Raw genomic sequence first — 18,804 nt, forward strand, 5'->3', positions numbered from 1 at the left:
GTTTTATAATGAAATCTGTTATCAGAGAACATTTGTCAAGAAAATGTAATAACCTATTATAATGAATTTGTGTGTTGTGTCTTTTGTGGATTTATTTCGCTTAGCAGTGCATGCTTATTATGGCTTGAGCTCTCTGCAGAGCTAATTCATAAGTTTCTATGCTTAGTGTGTGTGATTGTGGAATACAATTAAACGCAGCTAAGCATGAACTCTCTGTTTTTTTTTTCTTTTTAACTCTGTGTCACACATTCAGATGGACTCAGCTCCGAAAAAGTCATCTTGGTGAAGGTTGTGGCACTCATGGGAAGCTGGGAAAGTTAATTAAAGATAACGGGTAGGAGGGGACGACCGTGGAGATTATTAGACAGTGGATGGAAGAAGAGACTGCTGTTTGTAGATAAGATCTCCCATCACATAATACACATTAAATAGAGTGACACCGTATAAATATGTCTGGTAAAATCTAGTCATAATCTTTTATGAACAGAAATGAATTTGATGGATTAATTTCAGTTAATTAACTATTTGCTGTCCCTTGGTGAAATTATAATGCAAAGTTGAACAATATCTCCGGTGTGGTCAGTGATGGAATTGGTCAGCTGGACTTTCCACCCACCAATTTGGTCCTATTGTTAACTGTTGCATTGAAATCACTCTTGTCTGTTCAATGAGTTATTATCATGTCCATGAAACTAATTTTCTTAGTCCAGCGCTGAACCTCTTCTAAAATGTTCAGCAGTGATGTACCATCAACATTGTGGCATAATACAGTGTTTTGTTCCTTCTGTGTTTTAAAGTTACAGGAGGCTGCATAGATGTAAAGATATGTAAAGGCAAACTCATGATCTTTGTCTGATCTGTTCCGCTGGCAAAATTAAAAAAAAAAGCAGCTGTGTTGCAATAGTAATTCAGTCATCATTTAAAGCTGCAGCATACTGTACATTCAGACAGTGACCGGAAGTATTTCCTACTGTACATTATCGGGAAATGAACACCTTGTTGCTTATACATGTTTCACAATTATAAGAATGGACTAATCAAACATGTGTTCCTGTTAACCCTGCATTATATACAGTGTATCTCTATTATAATAACAGCTAATACCAAGAGTGTACCTCGTGCTTTAATTTTTTTTTATCAAAACCTTGATTGCAACACTTGGTGAAAATCGAAAACCCTAATGTGAAACACTGATTTTTTAAGTAAAAATGAGAAGGCAACTTTTTGTAAAATGAAATAGTCATGTCACCAGCAAAATTGAAAATTAGTTCATCCTCATGTGCATCTATATTAGTGCCCAAACCATTCTGGTAACAGTGCATCCATGACAATAAGAGATACATTTGGGGTATCGTCAATGCAAGGCAGTTATGGTCTTTTCAGATAGAGTAATTGTTCACTGCATGGCTTGTGCAACTGCAAAACCAGACTCATAAAACATGGCTATACATCCAGATAAGATAACAAGGTCTTGGCAGTGCGAGCCCATTTTTTACAATATATTGAAATGTATAGCTTTTCCCAGACTCTCAGTTCCGTTTATTTATTGTTATTCATTCATCCATTATCTTAAACTGCTTGTCCCATTCAAGGTCGCGGAGCCGATCCCAGCTGTCATTTGCGAGAGGCTGTGTACACCCTGGACTGAATGTCAGTCAATCACATGGCTGACATATAGACGTGTGATAAAGTAGCTCAGATGTCTTAATGTAATGTTTGTTTATGAAACGTTGTTGTTTTAGTCATCCTAACCAGGCTGTGGTTTGCTTGGTTAAGGTGGAGAAACGCAGGTTTGCTGCTTTATTTGCTATGCACGTGACTTAAGGTAAAGGACCATTAGAAGAGTTACAGCAAACCAGAGTTTGTCTTTGATGTGTAACGTGCCGTGCCAAATTGGATCCCTGCTTAAGTGTCGGAGTATGTATTTCTTTTGTGATGACCCAGGCCTTCCAACTTAGTGATAGCGTGTACCTAGTGAAAACCTAACACACTATATGTTTATAAGTGTACAAACCATGAGATAATTTAGTTTGTTCGTCTTGTCGTTTGATAAGAGAAAGACAAAAAGTATTCTATTCTATCTGATATCTGCTCCAAAATGAAGAAGCATAACACAACTACTTGACACGAGTTGTTCAGTGGGAATAGTGGAAACAGAAATGCCTCCATTATTGCCAAAAAAAACTTGGGATCAGTAACAAGAATTAACAATACAACAATACAATAGTATAAATGTATGAAGCTTAAAACAAAGACAGTGAAGTCTGCAGACTAGAAGCTGCTCTACTTAACATTTAATGTGAATTATCACCGCATGTTACGTTTCGGGCCCTCGCCCCGGAAGAGCAGTTTCTAGAGTGCTGACCTATCTGTCTTTGTCTTACACATAAAAGTCTTTAGGGGTTTTTTTTGTCCAGATTATGATTTGTGTTACTTTGTCAAAAAAGGTGCAATATTTCACATTGTAAGGTTAAACCTGCTCCTATAGTAACATGTTAAAGCTTGGAAAACATGACCACTTCATCTGCAAACCCTTTCTATTTAAGTTTTTTTTTTTTTTTTTTGCACTTAATCTTACCTCCCACAAAAAAATCACAACTTTGACCACTCCCTCTGGATCTATTTAACCCCCAAGATATAATGAATAATGAAACATTTCATTCAATCCCTGTGTTTACTGCCCTTTCTTACTCATCATCCCATCCCTCCCTCCCTCTAGCCATCCTCCTTTCATGCAGTGGCAGTAAATAACATCGCCTCCACAAATTAATTCCCCCTCAACCCTTGTTGGCCTTCTTCATCATCTCACTACCAGGTTTATGGGATAACGCCCCTATCAATTAAAGGCTAATTCTGTTCACTGTCACATATGGAGCACCAGGGTATCTCTGCAGCTTATGGAAATGCCAGCTCATTTTAAGGAGCATGTCATCTCTAATACTACCTGCACATTGTGGCACTTTGAAGGAGAGGATAGCGTGTGAGAAATAACAAAAAGTAAGGTGATTAAGCAGGTGGAAACAACAGGGTGCTAATATTTAAGTCAAACACATTTTGTTCAGTACCAATTAGGATGGGATGCTTTCAATTTCGTCCACGTCTGGTCTTTTTAACTGTGTGAATTGGAAATAATATATTTATTTGTGTCACAGTTACTTTGCATTCCAATAATGGGATCATAACTACTTTACACATAATTTATTTCTCAAACTTTGTAATAGTCACATGCTGCGTTGCACGTCACTAAAATTAGTTTGGTACAAATGGGTCAGAAATGTATATTCAGCACGTGGATTCTGATACTTGAGAATTAGTTGCTGTTTGAACAATGTGATAGATTATGTTACTGTTTATTGTTCTTCTAATAAAGTTCAGAACCTGTAGTTCATATTTTAAATGCATTCCATTTCTTTGAATCTGAACTTAACAATGTACATACTGTAGTGGTATATATATTTTTCCACAGAATATGGCTCACTTAGAAAATTAGAAAAGTGTTGACAGTTTTACTCGGGGACATCGACCATGGGTAAACGAAGAGTCTCATGCATATCATCCCTACTCTTCCTCACCAATTTTTTGTCTTTAGCTCTTATTATTTAAGGTGAAAATTACATTTGCAAGAAATGCAGGTTATGATTTTATTTTATATTGTTTTCGAGAAGTTCTTTTTTACTTTAAAACTAGAATGTGTTTTTTTTTACTCATTTCAAGCAATGCTTTGATTTCAGTTTGAAATATTCAAAAAATAACCACAAAATAGTTCATCAGATGTACACTCTTTTGTTTGAACAAAGATTCCAGCTTTAATAGTTGGGAATATCTACAGTCGAGACCATGGCAGTAAACTTTGAGGGCAAAAAAACAAAAACTAAATAATCGCTCATTAATCGTAATTGAGGTAAAATGTTCAATTAATCGTGATATTGATTTGGGGTCATCACCCAGCTCTAGCTCGGCCCAAAAGCATCCTTATGCCTGCTGTTTAAATAAAGTCACAATTCCCCACCACAGTTTACTCCATGTAGCCTTATCAAGTATCGCTAACTGTCTGGCATTCCTGCAAATGTGTTTATACCCCTGTTCCCTTTTCTCAAACACACTGTGAAAAAGCTTTGAACAAATCACTGACACTCAAACTGGTGATAGTTACTACCTAAAAGGAAAGCACCAGAGGCCATCACACTTGCTTCTCCTCAGAGGAGGAAGTGTTGCAGAGGCAGAGACAGCACAGAGGTGTTTGTGTCGAGATGATTTACTCCCCAGCAAAAAAGAAATCATGCCAAACAGCTTCTCAGTACTCAGCAGCTTTTATTCTCTTTGAACCCTTGGAAAGATGGAGATATGAACTGATTGCAGAACTGAAGCCAGCTGGCTGCTGTTAAATCCAGGACAGGGATGTACTGTTAGGTAGCTGAAGAGATTTGACCCACACAACAGATATTTCCACACACAGGTGGTTATTCAGCCACTCTTTTGGGGATGAAAGATGTTCTACACATTTGGAGTTGTTGGGTACAACTCTCATACCAGGCTTTATACATTTTAGAGTAAAGTTTTGTTAGTGAATGAAAAGCAGTTAGTCAGATTTCACAATGAACGGCTTTGAGATAGTAGTTCAGTTCTTAGAATAATTGCCTGCCTTCAACTAAAAAAAGTGTTGCTTCCTTTAGTCACTTCTTTTTTTAAAGGTAGCTTACTTCTCTTTTTCCAAGTAGTTCATGCATCATAGAACTTAGATTGTTTCCACCTTGGAGCCTCTACATATCTGCCATTTGGAATTAATTTGTGTTTGTTAGTCCACTGGAATTAGTCGTTTATTTCCTCATTTAGAAGAAACCTAACATTTAACCTGGGGACTAATAAAATGGAGAAGAATGCCCTTGTTATTGTAAAGATATAAGATAGATATAGATATAGATTTTGTCCTGAATTCTTTCTTATCCAATGAATGTAGCAACAGTACTTAATGAAAAGTGTGAATGTTTGGAACCGCATTAGAAATTCAGTTGACATTTTCCCAAATGGGTTTGTCTGTTTCAGTTCCCAATTTCAAGATACAAGATTGTGTATTTAGCTTACAGTCCCATTACGAATGAGTAAACTATTAAGCAGGGTATCCTATACTTTAAAACAAGTTAACCTCTGTTCAAAAAGTCTTTACATGGCCCCCTAACTGGCCTGGCAAAAAATCCATTATAAGTAAAAGAAGGGAAGCCATCTCGGCACATCAATTGAGCGTAAACATATAACTCTGCAGCTTAAATGCAGAACCGAGCACGCACCAACTGCACAACTTCAACCTCAACCATTGTCTGCTCAATGATCCTGTCACAGCAGTCGTTTCTGTGTTATTTCATTGTGTTGGTGTTTCAATTAAGATCAGGAGATATAACTTGTTGAAAATGTGTGCCAAAGCCTTCACATGGCCTCCCACTGACCGAAAACAATGCAATAACAAGCATTCTCAAGCAATCACACTCAATGGCACTCAAAATAGACTCTCATTAGGCTGAGAATTTGCTGAAAAGTGAGCATTTGCCCACACTGGCACTTAGCTTTCAATAATTCAAATGAGACTTGAGTGAACATTTGGAAGCAAGTAATGATTTGCCTTTTACAACAATCTCTGTGTAGTTTGGATAATTAATGGTTTCACATGTCAAGTCTCAACAAAAGTAATAAACAAGCTGTCAGAGAGGAAACCAGTGCGCTTTCACTCAGCTGGGGGAGAAAACCAAGAAAGACAAATAACAAATCAAGTTCAAATAACCTTAAATATGTGGTTTTCGAAGGCACTTTTGCAATTTTGCATCGCTGTTAAATTCAAGGGATGGAAATGCTGCAAGGAAATCAACAGGCAATGTGTATTTATTCTGTTCGATGTTTTGCTTCAGGGAATGTCCTCCACAGGGAATTGAACCCCTAACTGCATGTGTTACATTGCTCTTCTCCATCTTCAGTAGCTTGGAAATCAATTTCTGAACCGAGCGAATGTGCTGGTTTGACGTGAACGCGGCTAACCGCTTGTTGGTCAGTGTTGGTTTCTCTATGGGAAAGTCAACGAGCAAACGGATTTGTGTTGTTAGTTGAGGGAAATGTCAATGGGGGATAGCGGGAGCCGCACTGAGTTCCACCGGGCCTGCTGAACTCTTTCATCTGAGTAAGCTAACATCATTAAGTTCCTGCCACGCTTGCTTTTTAGCGCCTGTGTTGATTCATGGACGAGGTACAGACTTGTTTGAGAGGGTCTCCTCATTTTGTTTTCAATGATTTCGTGTATTGCAATATTTATCTTTATGTGTGTGTGTATGTGTGTGTGTGTATGTGTGTGTGCGCGCGTGTGAATAAATGACTGTGTCTAATTAAGCCTACAGTCCATTAAGCCTTCAGTGCGGTCTCTAGCTCACTAATGAGAGCCTGTGTCACATCAAAACACATCAACCCCAGACATAGTTAGCGAACAGTTAGAGTCCAGCCCTGTAACTGGTGTTCAAAGGTGTATCTATGGGGGTTCATTTACATTTCCTCTTATAGGGCATCACATCATAGCCAGCCTAGTCAGCCATCTTGTTAGACTATATGCTTCAAACTAACTGTATAAAAATGTACATTATGTGTTTGTGCCTATAGCCCTCAATTTCATAATATGTCCTTACACATCCACGTATACATTCCACAATCCCACTGATTCAGTGGCAAATGTAAGAACAAATGTTCTTTAAATAAGACTGAAGTTTGAAATTGAGGCATGAAATATGTTTAAGGTATCCACTTGTGTGTACGGTATGTAGAAGCTCTTTAACCAAAATTATATTTTTAATGCTGAAATATCATTATTATTATCTGTGATTTTTCCAAATTTACTGTTTTACAAAAAAAATAAAATAGTAGAGCATTTTATCATTTCTTGATTAAGATTTGAAATTATTGTTATTTACTTGCATTCCTGAACAGAAAAAATGTGTTTTAGTGGTGGAATGTTAAGATTGATTCCTTTCTGACATTTATACCCACATTTTGGCCAACATTTGGGTATAAAAAACAGAATTCAGTTTGAAATTGAGTTCATATACCTGTACCAAGAAGACAATGAGTCCAAGCTCCAAGAAGACAATTTAACCAAGTAAAGGAATCTGGAGTACTGGAACTGATGGACTGGCCATGTCAAAGTCCAGATTTGAATCCTATTGAACACATTTGGGATTGGGTAGTTTCAAAGATTGATCACACAAAAGTTTCATCTGAAGCAATCTGTGGGAACAGCTAGAAACTATTGGAACTCAATAACAAGAGAGACCGTTGAAAAGTTCATAAAAACAATGCCAGCAAGACTGCAGGCTGTTATCAAGGCCAAAGGAGGCCATCTGTTTCAGTTTGTTATTTTCCAAATAAATAACATTTTTACTTTTTAACTATTTTTTTTTTTTCTTAAATATTTCTAGTATATTAATGCACATGATAAACAGTTCCAAATGTTAGTGGACTAGATCAATTGTTCTCAACTGGTTTAGCCTCAGGATCCACTATCAATTCCCTCGTAAAAAATTGTGACCCAAATTGGGAATACTCTTCAACCAGTCAAACTCATTTTTGGCACATTTTTTACAATTTTTTTTTATGTCTCTGTGTTCCACTGATTATGTGAAAAAGATGTCTCGTCCACCATTAATGTGTAGCATGTAAAGTAGTAGAATATTCTTAACTGAACACTTACAGTACATTTCACAGCTCATCACCATTACTGGAGAGTTTGCTGAGGACAACGTTTCACTACAATTACGGCTGGAGTAACTGTGATTTTATATGACATTTGTCAACATCAGTTTGGGTTCAGGTTCATGATAACTGCTGGGGTTTGAAGGAAACGATTAAATGTTGCGTCAGCTTTAAAGCTTGATATCACAGCATGAAGTTGTGAAAACAAATTGGCCACCAAATGCTTTTTGTCTTTTTCCAATTAGTCTTCATTTCCACAGATTGTAGTTTTAAAGAAAAATAAACGTTTTGTAACACATATTCTAATGGCTCATAATGCTGATGTTCTAATGTCTCCTCTACAATTTAGTGCAATAGTGTAAAATGTTATTTCTTCAATTAAAACTTGAGAAATAAAAATGTAGCCTGATTCTAAAGAAACCATCAACACCACCATGTTCTACAGGCTGACAGATACTCCCATGTACATGCAAAAAGAAATGCAAATATGTTAATCTTATTACAGATGCTTTGCCTAGAAGCCAGAACCCGACACACAAAGACACACTAACACATCCATAAATGGGAATTCTGTATGTTTGCCAGCCCTTGTATTTATTGCTCTGATTATATGGCATATGTATATGAAATATAAACCCACTAAGCAAATTAACTGAATTCTTCAGAGCATTTTCATTAAGCTGTGTGTGTGTGTGTGCTTGTGTGCGTGAAGTTTCCAGCACATACTGAACTTCTTGTACATTAGGCTGATTGGTGCCAAAAATACAATGAATCAAATTTATGCAAAGGAAAACTTATAACTCTTTTTATTTATTTTTTTAATGAAAAACTGACTGCAGAGATTTCTTGGTGTGTGTGTGTATGTGTGTGTGTGTGTGTGTGTGTGTGTGTGTTTACTTTGGACTTTTCCCAGCCCTGTCGCTCTATTATGGCAGTTCACGAGTTGTGGAGCCCATTGTGACCCCTGGCTCTGCACAGGTCTGTGATATACGAGCTGGCCGCTGGCATGTGATCAGTAAAGGTCAATCTGTGGCTGACATGTGCCGTTAATCACACACGCCACTCACAACTTACAACGCCATCGAGGATATGGCTGTGTTGTTTTATTGCCTTTTAGCGGAGTACCAGCCCAACACATTGGAGGTAGAAAATTAGCTTTTGCATCAACAGAGCAGACACTGTAGGCTGGTAAATCCAACCAAACTGTTCTCATAAAGCATCATGCTTCAGAAAGAGAACAAAATTAAATGTGTGATTTATTTATTGCTCAATAACAGTGTGAGAAAGTTTCCTTAATTACTTGTGCAGCCTTTAAAACACAACATAAATCAGGACTTCTGTAACGAGAGATTGTTTCCATTCATATACACACAAATGACAACACAAACTATAAAAATTGTCGTGACCATTTACCTACAAACAAACCAGCCCCTCCATTTGTAATCCCCTTTAAACCATTTTATAACACTTACCAAATATAGACCACGTCCTTTCAAGTTCACCTGTTGAACAGTTTTGATCATCAATACTGTACCGTTGAAAGCACCAGATGTGCTCGGGTGTTCAGATCGACTCGGCGTCCTGCACCTGCCAGTGACGTCACACAAAATGGTTTGAGAGTTTGTACAGTTTTCGCATTTTTGTGGGTCTTTGAGCTATATGACAACTATACTACAATTAATTTGCCATCTAAACGGCATTAAAAAACGGAATAAAAGGCAAAGGTACAAGACGATGCAAGACCAGACCAGGCAAGAAATCTGGACGTAGTGATGGACTCAGACCTCACTTTTAAAAGCCACATCAGGACAATTACAAAATCAGCCTACTATCACCTGAAGAACATATCAAGAATTAGAGGACTTATGTCCCAGCAGGACCTGGAAAAACTTGTCCATGCTTTTATCTTCAGTCGTCTTGATTACTGTAACAGTGTCTTCACAGGTCTGCCTAAAACATCAGTCAGACAACTGCAGCTGATCCAAAACACTGCTGCTAGAGTCCTCACCAAAACCAAGAACATGGATCACATCAGTCCAGTTCTGAGGTCCTTACACTGGCTGCCAGTCTGTCAGAGGATAGATTTTAAAATCCTGCTGATGGTTTATAAAGCGCTTAATGGTTCAGGGCCAAAATACATGAGTGACCTCCTGATTAATTACGAACCGCTCAGACCACTCAGGTCGTCTGGTACAGGTCTGCTCTCTGTCCCCAGAGTCAGAACCAAACATGGAGAAGCAGCCTTCAGCTTTTATGCTCCGTATATCTGGAATAAACTCCCAGAAAACTGCAGGTCAGGTGAATCTCTCAGCTCTTTTAAATCAATGTTAAAGACTCACCTGTTTACTGCTGCCTTTAACTAAAATATTTTAATAAAGGTTTTAATCTTTTACTCTGCACTGTAACTTTTAAATCCTTTTTTATATTCTTCCTTAAATCAATTTTATTTGAATTGTTTTTACTTGAACAAATTTTAAGTTTTAATCATTTCAGTGATTTTTAACTTTTATGCGTATGTATCTTTTCTTTCCTCTGTCATGATGCTTTTGATGTACTGTGTAAAGCACTCTGAATTGCCTTGTTGTTGAAATGTGCTATACAAATAAACTTGCCTTGCCTTGCCTTAAAACCCCTATAAAAAAACGGGATACTCAAGTCCATGTGTCATTGCCATCTGCGATCACAAGTACCATGCTGGATTTAGATTGTTGGCAGCGCCGACAAAAAGACTTTGTCAGGAATGAAAAAAACCAAGATCAATAAATAGTAAATATAACGGTAATAACAAGATGTGCTTTTACAATAGGGTGTAATTTCCTTTGCTGGCAGTTGGAAAAATAATTAAAAAAAGAGGAAAACATGGATCTGGATTGGATCATTACTTTGGATGTACTGGGTGGGTAACTGGTGTTAATGTTTATGTATGTTGTATTTTCCTTTTTTGTTACTTATTGATAGAACTTGTGTGACATTAAAAAAACCTGTTCTCCTGAAGTAGCATTTAACCTCCTTTAATCTTCGTTAGCCTCCATTATCATTCTAATAGACGATGTGTGTAGATCGTGTCTGTGACAGCTTAATAGGAGCTATGCCCCTTTTATATTTGATGTCTTCAGTGAACCTCACCTCAAGGTTAATGATTTGGGTTATTTGATCATTAACGTTTGAATGAGCGTTAGATTTCACAGCACTTTTAAAATTCTTCACTTTCACACCAAGAGGAAGACATTTAGTAAATCCAAGCACCTCTTATAATACAGCACATTGATGTGTGAGAATATTGGATGAATGTTGAGTCTTTGAACTTTATCGTTTTGATTTCATTTTCTCTGGATCTTCACCTGAATGAGGCACCCACTTAAAGTTCTCACTTGCTCCCTTTGTTTAACTTTCTGCTCTCTCTTTTGTACTTCATTTTACACCCATTAATACGGGGAGACACCCATTGTATCTCACTGTTGACGGGAATAGTTATCTTGCTGAACCTTTAAACAGCCTTGCACAGTTGCAACCTGAAATTTCCATCATGATTCCATGATCTCTCTGTAGTGTCACTGAGATGAAATTCAGCTACATACAAGATGATATGTCAAGGATCACTTCAGGCACATTAGTCACTTAGTTGCCCCAGTCAGTGTGGAAGGAATTGGCAGAAATGTGCAGACCGACTAAAGAAAGATTTATAAAGTAGAACAAAGGGAGAATTGTGGTTGTTCAAATTTCTGCTACATTTCAAACTCGCAAACGAAAGCGCACACGTTTAAGTTTTGGTCACTCCAACAAAGAATTATTTATCACTTGTATTCAAACCAGCTGCAAACACAGCAGTGAAGCCAAAAAAAAAATAAATAAATAAAGAGCAGCGAGCTTGGGTGTGGTAATGTGTCCTCCTGCACTTTGCAGTTTGATATGAGAAAGGCTTCTTTAAGGAAAAGGCTGCGCAGATGTGCTTGAAGTCAACTGAAGGTTTATGTTTGCCCTCTCTTCCATCGTACAGACCTTTTTCTTCAGAAGTACATGTACACATACAAGGAATTTGTCTTGGTGTATTGGTGCAAAAACAATTGATGAGGGAAATTAGGGCAACATAGCAAGAACTTAAATAAAATAGAATGTAAGAAGCCATTACCAATATATAAAATAGAATTTAAAAGATGTCAAATATAAGAATAGTAAAAAAAAAAACACAAAATGTGCAAATGGTGCAATGGAGTGCATGCAAGAAAATAAATGTAAAGTCCAGTGAGCGTTAATGTAACACACAGTTTGAGTCTTTACATCAGTGTGTTTTTTTCTGACTGCGGGGCTAATGAGAATCTGTGTTATATGTGGGGGGAGGGCAGGGCCATTGTTCATGAGGCTGACAGCTGAGGGGAAGAATCTGTTCTTGTGGCGAGAGGTTTTGGTCCAGATGGAGAGTCTCAAACAGTCCATGTTCCATTTTCGGACAATGGGAAGAGGACGATGTGACCAAGGAGCCATTATGAACACAAAGGAAACACTAATTCTTTTTGATTACATTTCTTTGTATGTGGAAAGAAATGGACCTCATACAGCAAGACATTAATAAAATGGTAGATTCCTAATTTCCCCAGTTTCTTCAGTAGTCATTGGAACCAAGGGTGCCTAAAATGACTTTTAATATTCGGGTATTTATGGATGTACATTTCAAACAACATCACAATTCGAAAGTCAATTCTTCAAATATACGTGTCAGTGAAAGGACAGTGGATAGAGAAGAAAATTGAGAAGAACATAAGTTGGACACAACCTCACCACTAGGCTATTAGCACCCCATAAATATATTTATAAGACGAGGTAAAAGATCTGTGAAATCTTCTATTTCTTTAATTCATCAAATCAAATCAGAACCCAATACCAAAGTTCATTCTGTAGGTTAATTGATGGTTGGTGACCTCAGTCACTGATCACCTGCAGGTCTTGTGATTACGCGCCTATCTCTGACTTACACACGAGCTGCACAATTCATGCCATGTCTACAGCAACACAAATGCAACAGCCACAGGCATATTGTAACAAGTTAGCAGCATTGACTTGAGGTTTGCAACAGCACTCACATGTTCATGGCATGTGGTGCGTTAAAGGATTATTATTTAGAGATATTTTCATTTTTCAATCATATTTTTTGGTCACATTGGTATACTTAAATATTAAAACGAAAGGTCAGACATGCTGTGAGACAGGTTTTTGCAGAAAAAAAATAAAGTTGAGTGGATTTTGACAATTAAGGTACACAAAACAAGATAAGAATCCTCGGATACCATTCATCAAGGCAGCGAGAGAGCGAGAGAGAGAAGCAGAAAAATCAGGGCTGAGCAAGTGATATTTTATTTAGTTTTTTAACAAGTTACATTTACCATCTACATCTAATAATGCATGTTTAAATCTCTAGCATAATTTAATTTAAAGTTTATTTTCATGTGGACATGAAAATTACATTGGATAGACCAGATGCAATGACTGAACACTTGTCCACAGAGCTAATTCTCTCACTGCTAGGCTAAAGTATGATTAGCTTTTATTCTCAATAATAATAAGGCTTTACTCTTTGTATGCTCTTAATAGAGGCTATTTGTCTGCCAGTGCCACACACGTCACCACCTGTGGCTTTATAACTGTGAGACTATGTCCAAACTCACTCCCTTTTTACTACATAGTGAAAACGCCATTTTGTAGTGCTGTCTGAATTATGAGTGAGCATGGTTTAGTTCCAGTTTAGTTCCTATTAGTCCATTCAATGTATCCCACAATGCATTTTTTCCTTATATTTTTATTGATTTTCTGACAAACAAAGTGTATAAGAAAAACAGTTTCACAAGTGGAAGAAATAAAGAGATAATTTCTCCAGCAGACCATACACAGACCAGTAACAGAAACATTCTGGCAATTTGGCTCGTGCCCTTGGGCAAGACACTTAACCCTCCAACCAGCTCAGGAGCACCTGCTGGGGGCTGCTCCCTCACTAAACACCTAACTTCCTTTCAGGGATCAATAAAGTAAATCTTCTTCTATTCAGTATTATGTTAAGAATTAGGTTCAGTCTCTCTGCTATGTTTGTCCAGTAAAAAACAAAAGCGACTAATCAAATCCAACGCTGCCAGTATCGATACATCCAAATTCGTAAGAAACAAAATCACATTGTTAGCATAAACGGAAGTCTTGTAAGTTTTACCGCCAACTGAATCCTCTGTGATAGTAGTGCTGTGTCTAACTGGCCTCCGCCAGATTCGATGGCAATTGCAAACAATAAAGGGGACAAAGGGACAGCCCTGTCTTGTACCCTGGCCTAGGCTAAAATAGGATGACCTCTGACCATTTGTTAGAACAGCAGCTAATGGGTTTTTACATAGCAACTTCACCCAGCTAATGAAACATATTTAATAAAGTAAATTGCCGGTGTTTTTTGTTGTTGTTGTTGTTGTTTTTCCAGAGACCCCTCAACATGTTGCTTTTGAGGTTTTCGGGGGGGGCTCAACTGTCAATTAGGGGGTCCAAGACCCCCAGGGATGCTCCATATTTCGCACCCTGCCATCATGCATTGCAGTTTTACGAGAGGAGAGCAGCAGAGAGTGGTGTTTGACTCCGCTGCTCTGAGATAGACAAGACGAGTGATCGGCTTGAACACAGAATCCCACTAAAGTTCCTTTTTTGAAGCATTTTAAAGAAATCTTTGATCAGTTTAAATAAAGAGTAAATATAGTTAATGTTAGTAACGGCAGTTTGTCCCGACGTCAATGTTAGTGGCCGGTGAGTGAGCAAGTAGTGTCCAAAATGTTTTTTTAATTTTTCTGAGTGAGATAGTCCAGTACATTAAACTCGCTATAGGGAGTAGGGAATTAGTGAGTGATTTCTGACACAGCCTGAATCTATTCAAATGTTATGGTATCTTCATAAAAAAGTGTTTTGAATTTACACTTCATTGCACATCCAGGAGATTGTTTTTGACATACAAGTTTCACATCAAGCCGACATTTTCACTATCTGAGCTGGAGCCTTACAGCACACCTCAGTATTTCTTGCTGACAATCATAGTGAATGTTTTGTCTGATTTTTAATGAATTTTATACATATAAAGTAACAAATCTATTATCTAACAACAAGCATGGCGAGTACGTTATAATAAAACATAACGTGCAAAAAGCAAGATATAGCTTTGTAAATATGCATCTATTATGTTTTAGATGTATCTGTTTGTTTTTATCTACACTCTACACATCGCTTATTTGAATGTTTTGGTTGAAGTCTTTTTTTTTACCCTTCCATGTCAGGAACCTTTTTTTTGTTCTGCTGCAGCAACCAGCTAATTTCCCCACAGGCTTGTGTAAAGTTTGACGTTATCTCACCGATGACTCAATGATCGCTCAGCCAGATGCTCAGAAATATTACACTGAAAAGTCTTTTCTGGGCCCATGCTGTGATTTAGCAACATAAACTGCTTTGTTAGAATTAAGTATTCCCTTACAATATCGTTCTCGCGTAAATCTGCTGAAATTACATGGCTTTCCTTTCTTTGTGTCGAACATGTTTCTGCCTGCTTTTACCAGAGTTAGTGCTGCAGCTCAGAAAGCAGTATTCCATATTGATTAAGTGAAAAGGAACGTTATTTTGCGTTGCTTTTGTTGTCATAGAAAATGACCTAAAATGAAATCAGGAACTCTGACTGACAAAGTGTTCTTCATGCAACTCCAGAAGCTTTGACTTATGACTGAGGTGGAAGTAGCATCTGTGGCGAATTGTTTACTTGCTCACTCATTGGAAATCCATGGTCAGGTGCCACTCAGTCATACCAGGACTCCTGCTTCTTCTATTCTCTCTGGCTACACATTATTGATTCTACTCAACACTAAGCCTCTGCCTAAGCCACTGAACTCTCCCTCCTAACATGTCCTTTCATTTATTTTCCAGGATTAGATGTTTTTTCGTAATTTGATGTATTAATCATTTATGTGATGGGAGACAGTCTCTCTTTTTTCTATCATATTCTCGCACCAACATATGTCCACATTTAGCCGGTTGTATGAACAAACACAGCTTTTATTTTTCTCAATTTCAACACCAATTCATTTTCAGGTAATTCATCTTTAAGCGTAAGCTGGACACCAATCACTAGCTATCAATTGAATATGCAACATCTACTTTAGTGGATGGAATTGGCCAAGAAATTAAAACAAGGAGATTATTTAATAAAGTAGTTCAAAGAGAGGTTCTGCCATTGTCATTGTTTGATTTTCAAGATGATAGAGAAAATTTATACTGATCACTGCCGATCCTAGCCGTAAAGTTTGATGTTCATAACCATTTTTGAAAACCATTGTGATTGTCTGTTGTCATTAAGATGTGGTTGTGTTTTTTTGTTTTTTTTGGGGGGGGGGTTGTGTTCAAATCCCTTTATACCTGACCTGTTTCCATTTCAGTATTGCATTTGTAAAAGTTTGAGACACCAACTTTAACAACCAAGTTGTTTTCTCTTCACGCCTACCGACACTCAAGAAAAATTTCTCCAAACCATATCAGTCATCTCTCTGTAACTTTACCAAATTCAAAGATCTTCAGCCAACATTTACTTGGTGGTTTTGGTTGTAAATGATGAGTCTTTTTCTCTCTCTGGTGTGATTAAATAGAGTGTTGTTTATCTGGATGAGCTGCTTTCTTATCTGTTGTTGTTGTGGGGGTTTGTAAATTTAAACTATTTTATCTCTCTCTATCCCTTTCTTTCTCTCTTTTCTTTTTCTTCCCAGACCGTTGTCTTGCCATGACGAGCGAGGAGGAGGAGGGTCCAAACGTTGCAACATCAACAGCAACCTCACCGTCAGCAGCGACAGTCTCCAGAGTAACAGCAACCACAGCCAGGGGCGACTGCAATGATGCCATCCCTTCCTCCTCCCCCTGCAGACCCTTTCCATATCACCTCACATGTCCAGAGGAAAAGGAGGAGAAAGAGGAGGAAATAATAGAAGAGGAGGAGATCATTCCACGACAGAGGATTGAGGAGGAGGAGGAGGAGGTGGTAGAGTATGATGGAGATGAAGATGCCAGCAGTGACACCAGCATGTTGGTTGTGCCCTATCCTGAGCTTGTTCCTGTGGTCTTCTTCTGCCTCAAGCAGACGACCTGTCCTCGCAGTTTATGCATCCGCATGGTCTCCAGCCCATATCCTTTTAATACTGAAAATGTTTGTTAGATAATCTGCCAGATTGCTGTGATATCTTCTGTAATTATTTTTTGGATTGGCCGCAAAACAATACAAACTCTGCTTTTTGAAGTTCAAAACAGCTCAAGGTCCAAGCTGAATTTATATCAGGCTTCATATCATTGATCCAGTCTCCAATGCTGATGGAGCACTGTTCATTGGTTTGATATTTGTTTGTGTGCGGTGCGCAATAGTATGGTCAACTACTCGGGAATTCAGGTTCAGTTCTGGAACATATCTAAAGGTAGAGTCAGTAAAAATAAGGTTGCAGCTTTGAAACAAAAGATTCCAACCGGGCCTTTCCTCCTGGCTCACTGCCCCTAATACACATTTCAGGGTGTAGTGTGTACCTTTACTGCTTGGTGCTACACTGCAAGCTACCTCACGCTAACACAAGCTAACCGCCACTGTTTAGCATCGCCTGTCCAACAGAAAACAGGCCAACTCTGCAACCGTGGGTGAAGGCTCACCCTTGTTTTGGAACAAGCTTTATCCGCATAGCATTTTTGCTTCACTATGATTTGTTTCAATCAATTAACCAGTAACCTTTACATGTGCTCAAAGAGTTCCTCCCAGCTGGATTGTAAAGCATAACAAGACCAAAACATATGACCACAGTGCCTTTTTGAAAGCTTCTCTAATTGTAGCTGACAAATGTGGCCTACTTTTCTCCAACCATGAAGGATGATTGTGGTGGATCCTTTGTGGCCCAACATATCCCCTGATTCATTACGTGCCAATGCAAGCAGCCGATCAGTTGAAAAGCTAGCGATACTAATGTCAAACAAAGAATAGGGGCAATGAAACTTTCCCGTTATTTTTAAAATAATGCTTGAGGATGGAGTGGAGGGCCAGGTTTACAGCGTCGTCAACTGACCTGTTGGCTGTGTAGGGGATCCAGGAGGGGGTCTGTAATGTCTTTAGCCCTGTTTCCTCATCTTGGTTCAGTTGCGGTTCGGCACGCATTTTGTTTCCTTAGACTAAAGCCAGGAAGATCCCCAAATAACCAATCCGTACCATCCTACTTTTTGGTACCCTTCTGTTAGGGTGCCAAGAATATCGATCTGATCCTAAAAGGTGGCGCTAAACAGTGCAGTCTGTTGACTGTCACACACAACCCTGTGTTTAAACACACAGTAGATTATTGATGTCTATATTTCTCCTCGTGGCACACAGCCTTCTCTGAAACAAAGCTTGATTGTGTTTTGTGTCATATCAGTGATGAAGTAGACAATTTGCTGGATGTCTTCAAGTGTTGTTTTGTTTGTGTCATGTTTTTCTCCTTTGTGGAATTTATTAGTTAGCGATTAGCCGCTGTCATGTGATGCTATTACGTAGTTGACGCGGCTATCGGCGTCCGGCTTACACGCTGCCTACCAAATAGGGCACGGTTGGCTGTGGAAACGAAAACAGGATCAGGCTTTACCGAACCAAACTGTACTGACCAACACTGAACCGCTGTGTGGAAACAGGGCTTTGGAGGTGTGAAAGCAGAAGGTGCTCAAAAGACTTCATGCCACAGAGGTCAGAGCAATGGGTCCTTGCTATTTTGGAGACAGGGATGGTGGTGGAGGACTTGAAGCAGACTGGCACCTGGCATGTCTCCAATGAGGTGTTATCTGTATATAATCTCTGTAAAGACTTGAGACAGTTGATCAGCACAGTGCTTCAAGGTGGAGGGAGAGACAGAATCTGGTCCCGTTGCTTTGCAGGGATTCTTTCTCTTAAAGATCTTATTTATTCTCTTTTAGTGACTGAAAGAGGTGTCGGGGGAGAAGGCTGTTAAGGCAGACAGTCGTTGAGAGACCTGTGTCTCTGCTGTGGTTGGGGAGTGGGCTGTCCCACTGTCAACAGTAGAATTCGTTCAGGTTGTT

General features: G+C 38.5%; 1 protein-coding gene across 1 annotated transcript in view; it reads left to right on the forward strand.

Annotated features, from left to right (window-relative positions):
• The window catches only part of LOC306820053 (uncharacterized protein), a gene marked incomplete at its 3' end in the record, with an annotated part of 57,198 nt that extends 40,277 nt beyond the window's left edge, over nucleotides 1-16,921 (forward strand). The window contains exon 2 of the mRNA XM_079337707.1: nucleotides 16,479-16,921. Coding sequence (XP_079193833.1) covers nucleotides 16,493-16,921 — 429 coding nt within the window. The 5' untranslated portion in view covers nucleotides 16,479-16,492. The remainder of the gene's footprint in view (nucleotides 1-16,478) is intronic.
• Between the last annotated feature and the right edge of the window lie 1,883 nt (nucleotides 16,922-18,804).

The sequence above is a fragment of the Symphodus melops genome, assembly GCF_947650265.1.
Source record: "Symphodus melops genome assembly, chromosome: 2".
NCBI classification, from domain to species: Eukaryota; Metazoa; Chordata; class Actinopteri; order Labriformes; family Labridae; genus Symphodus; species Symphodus melops.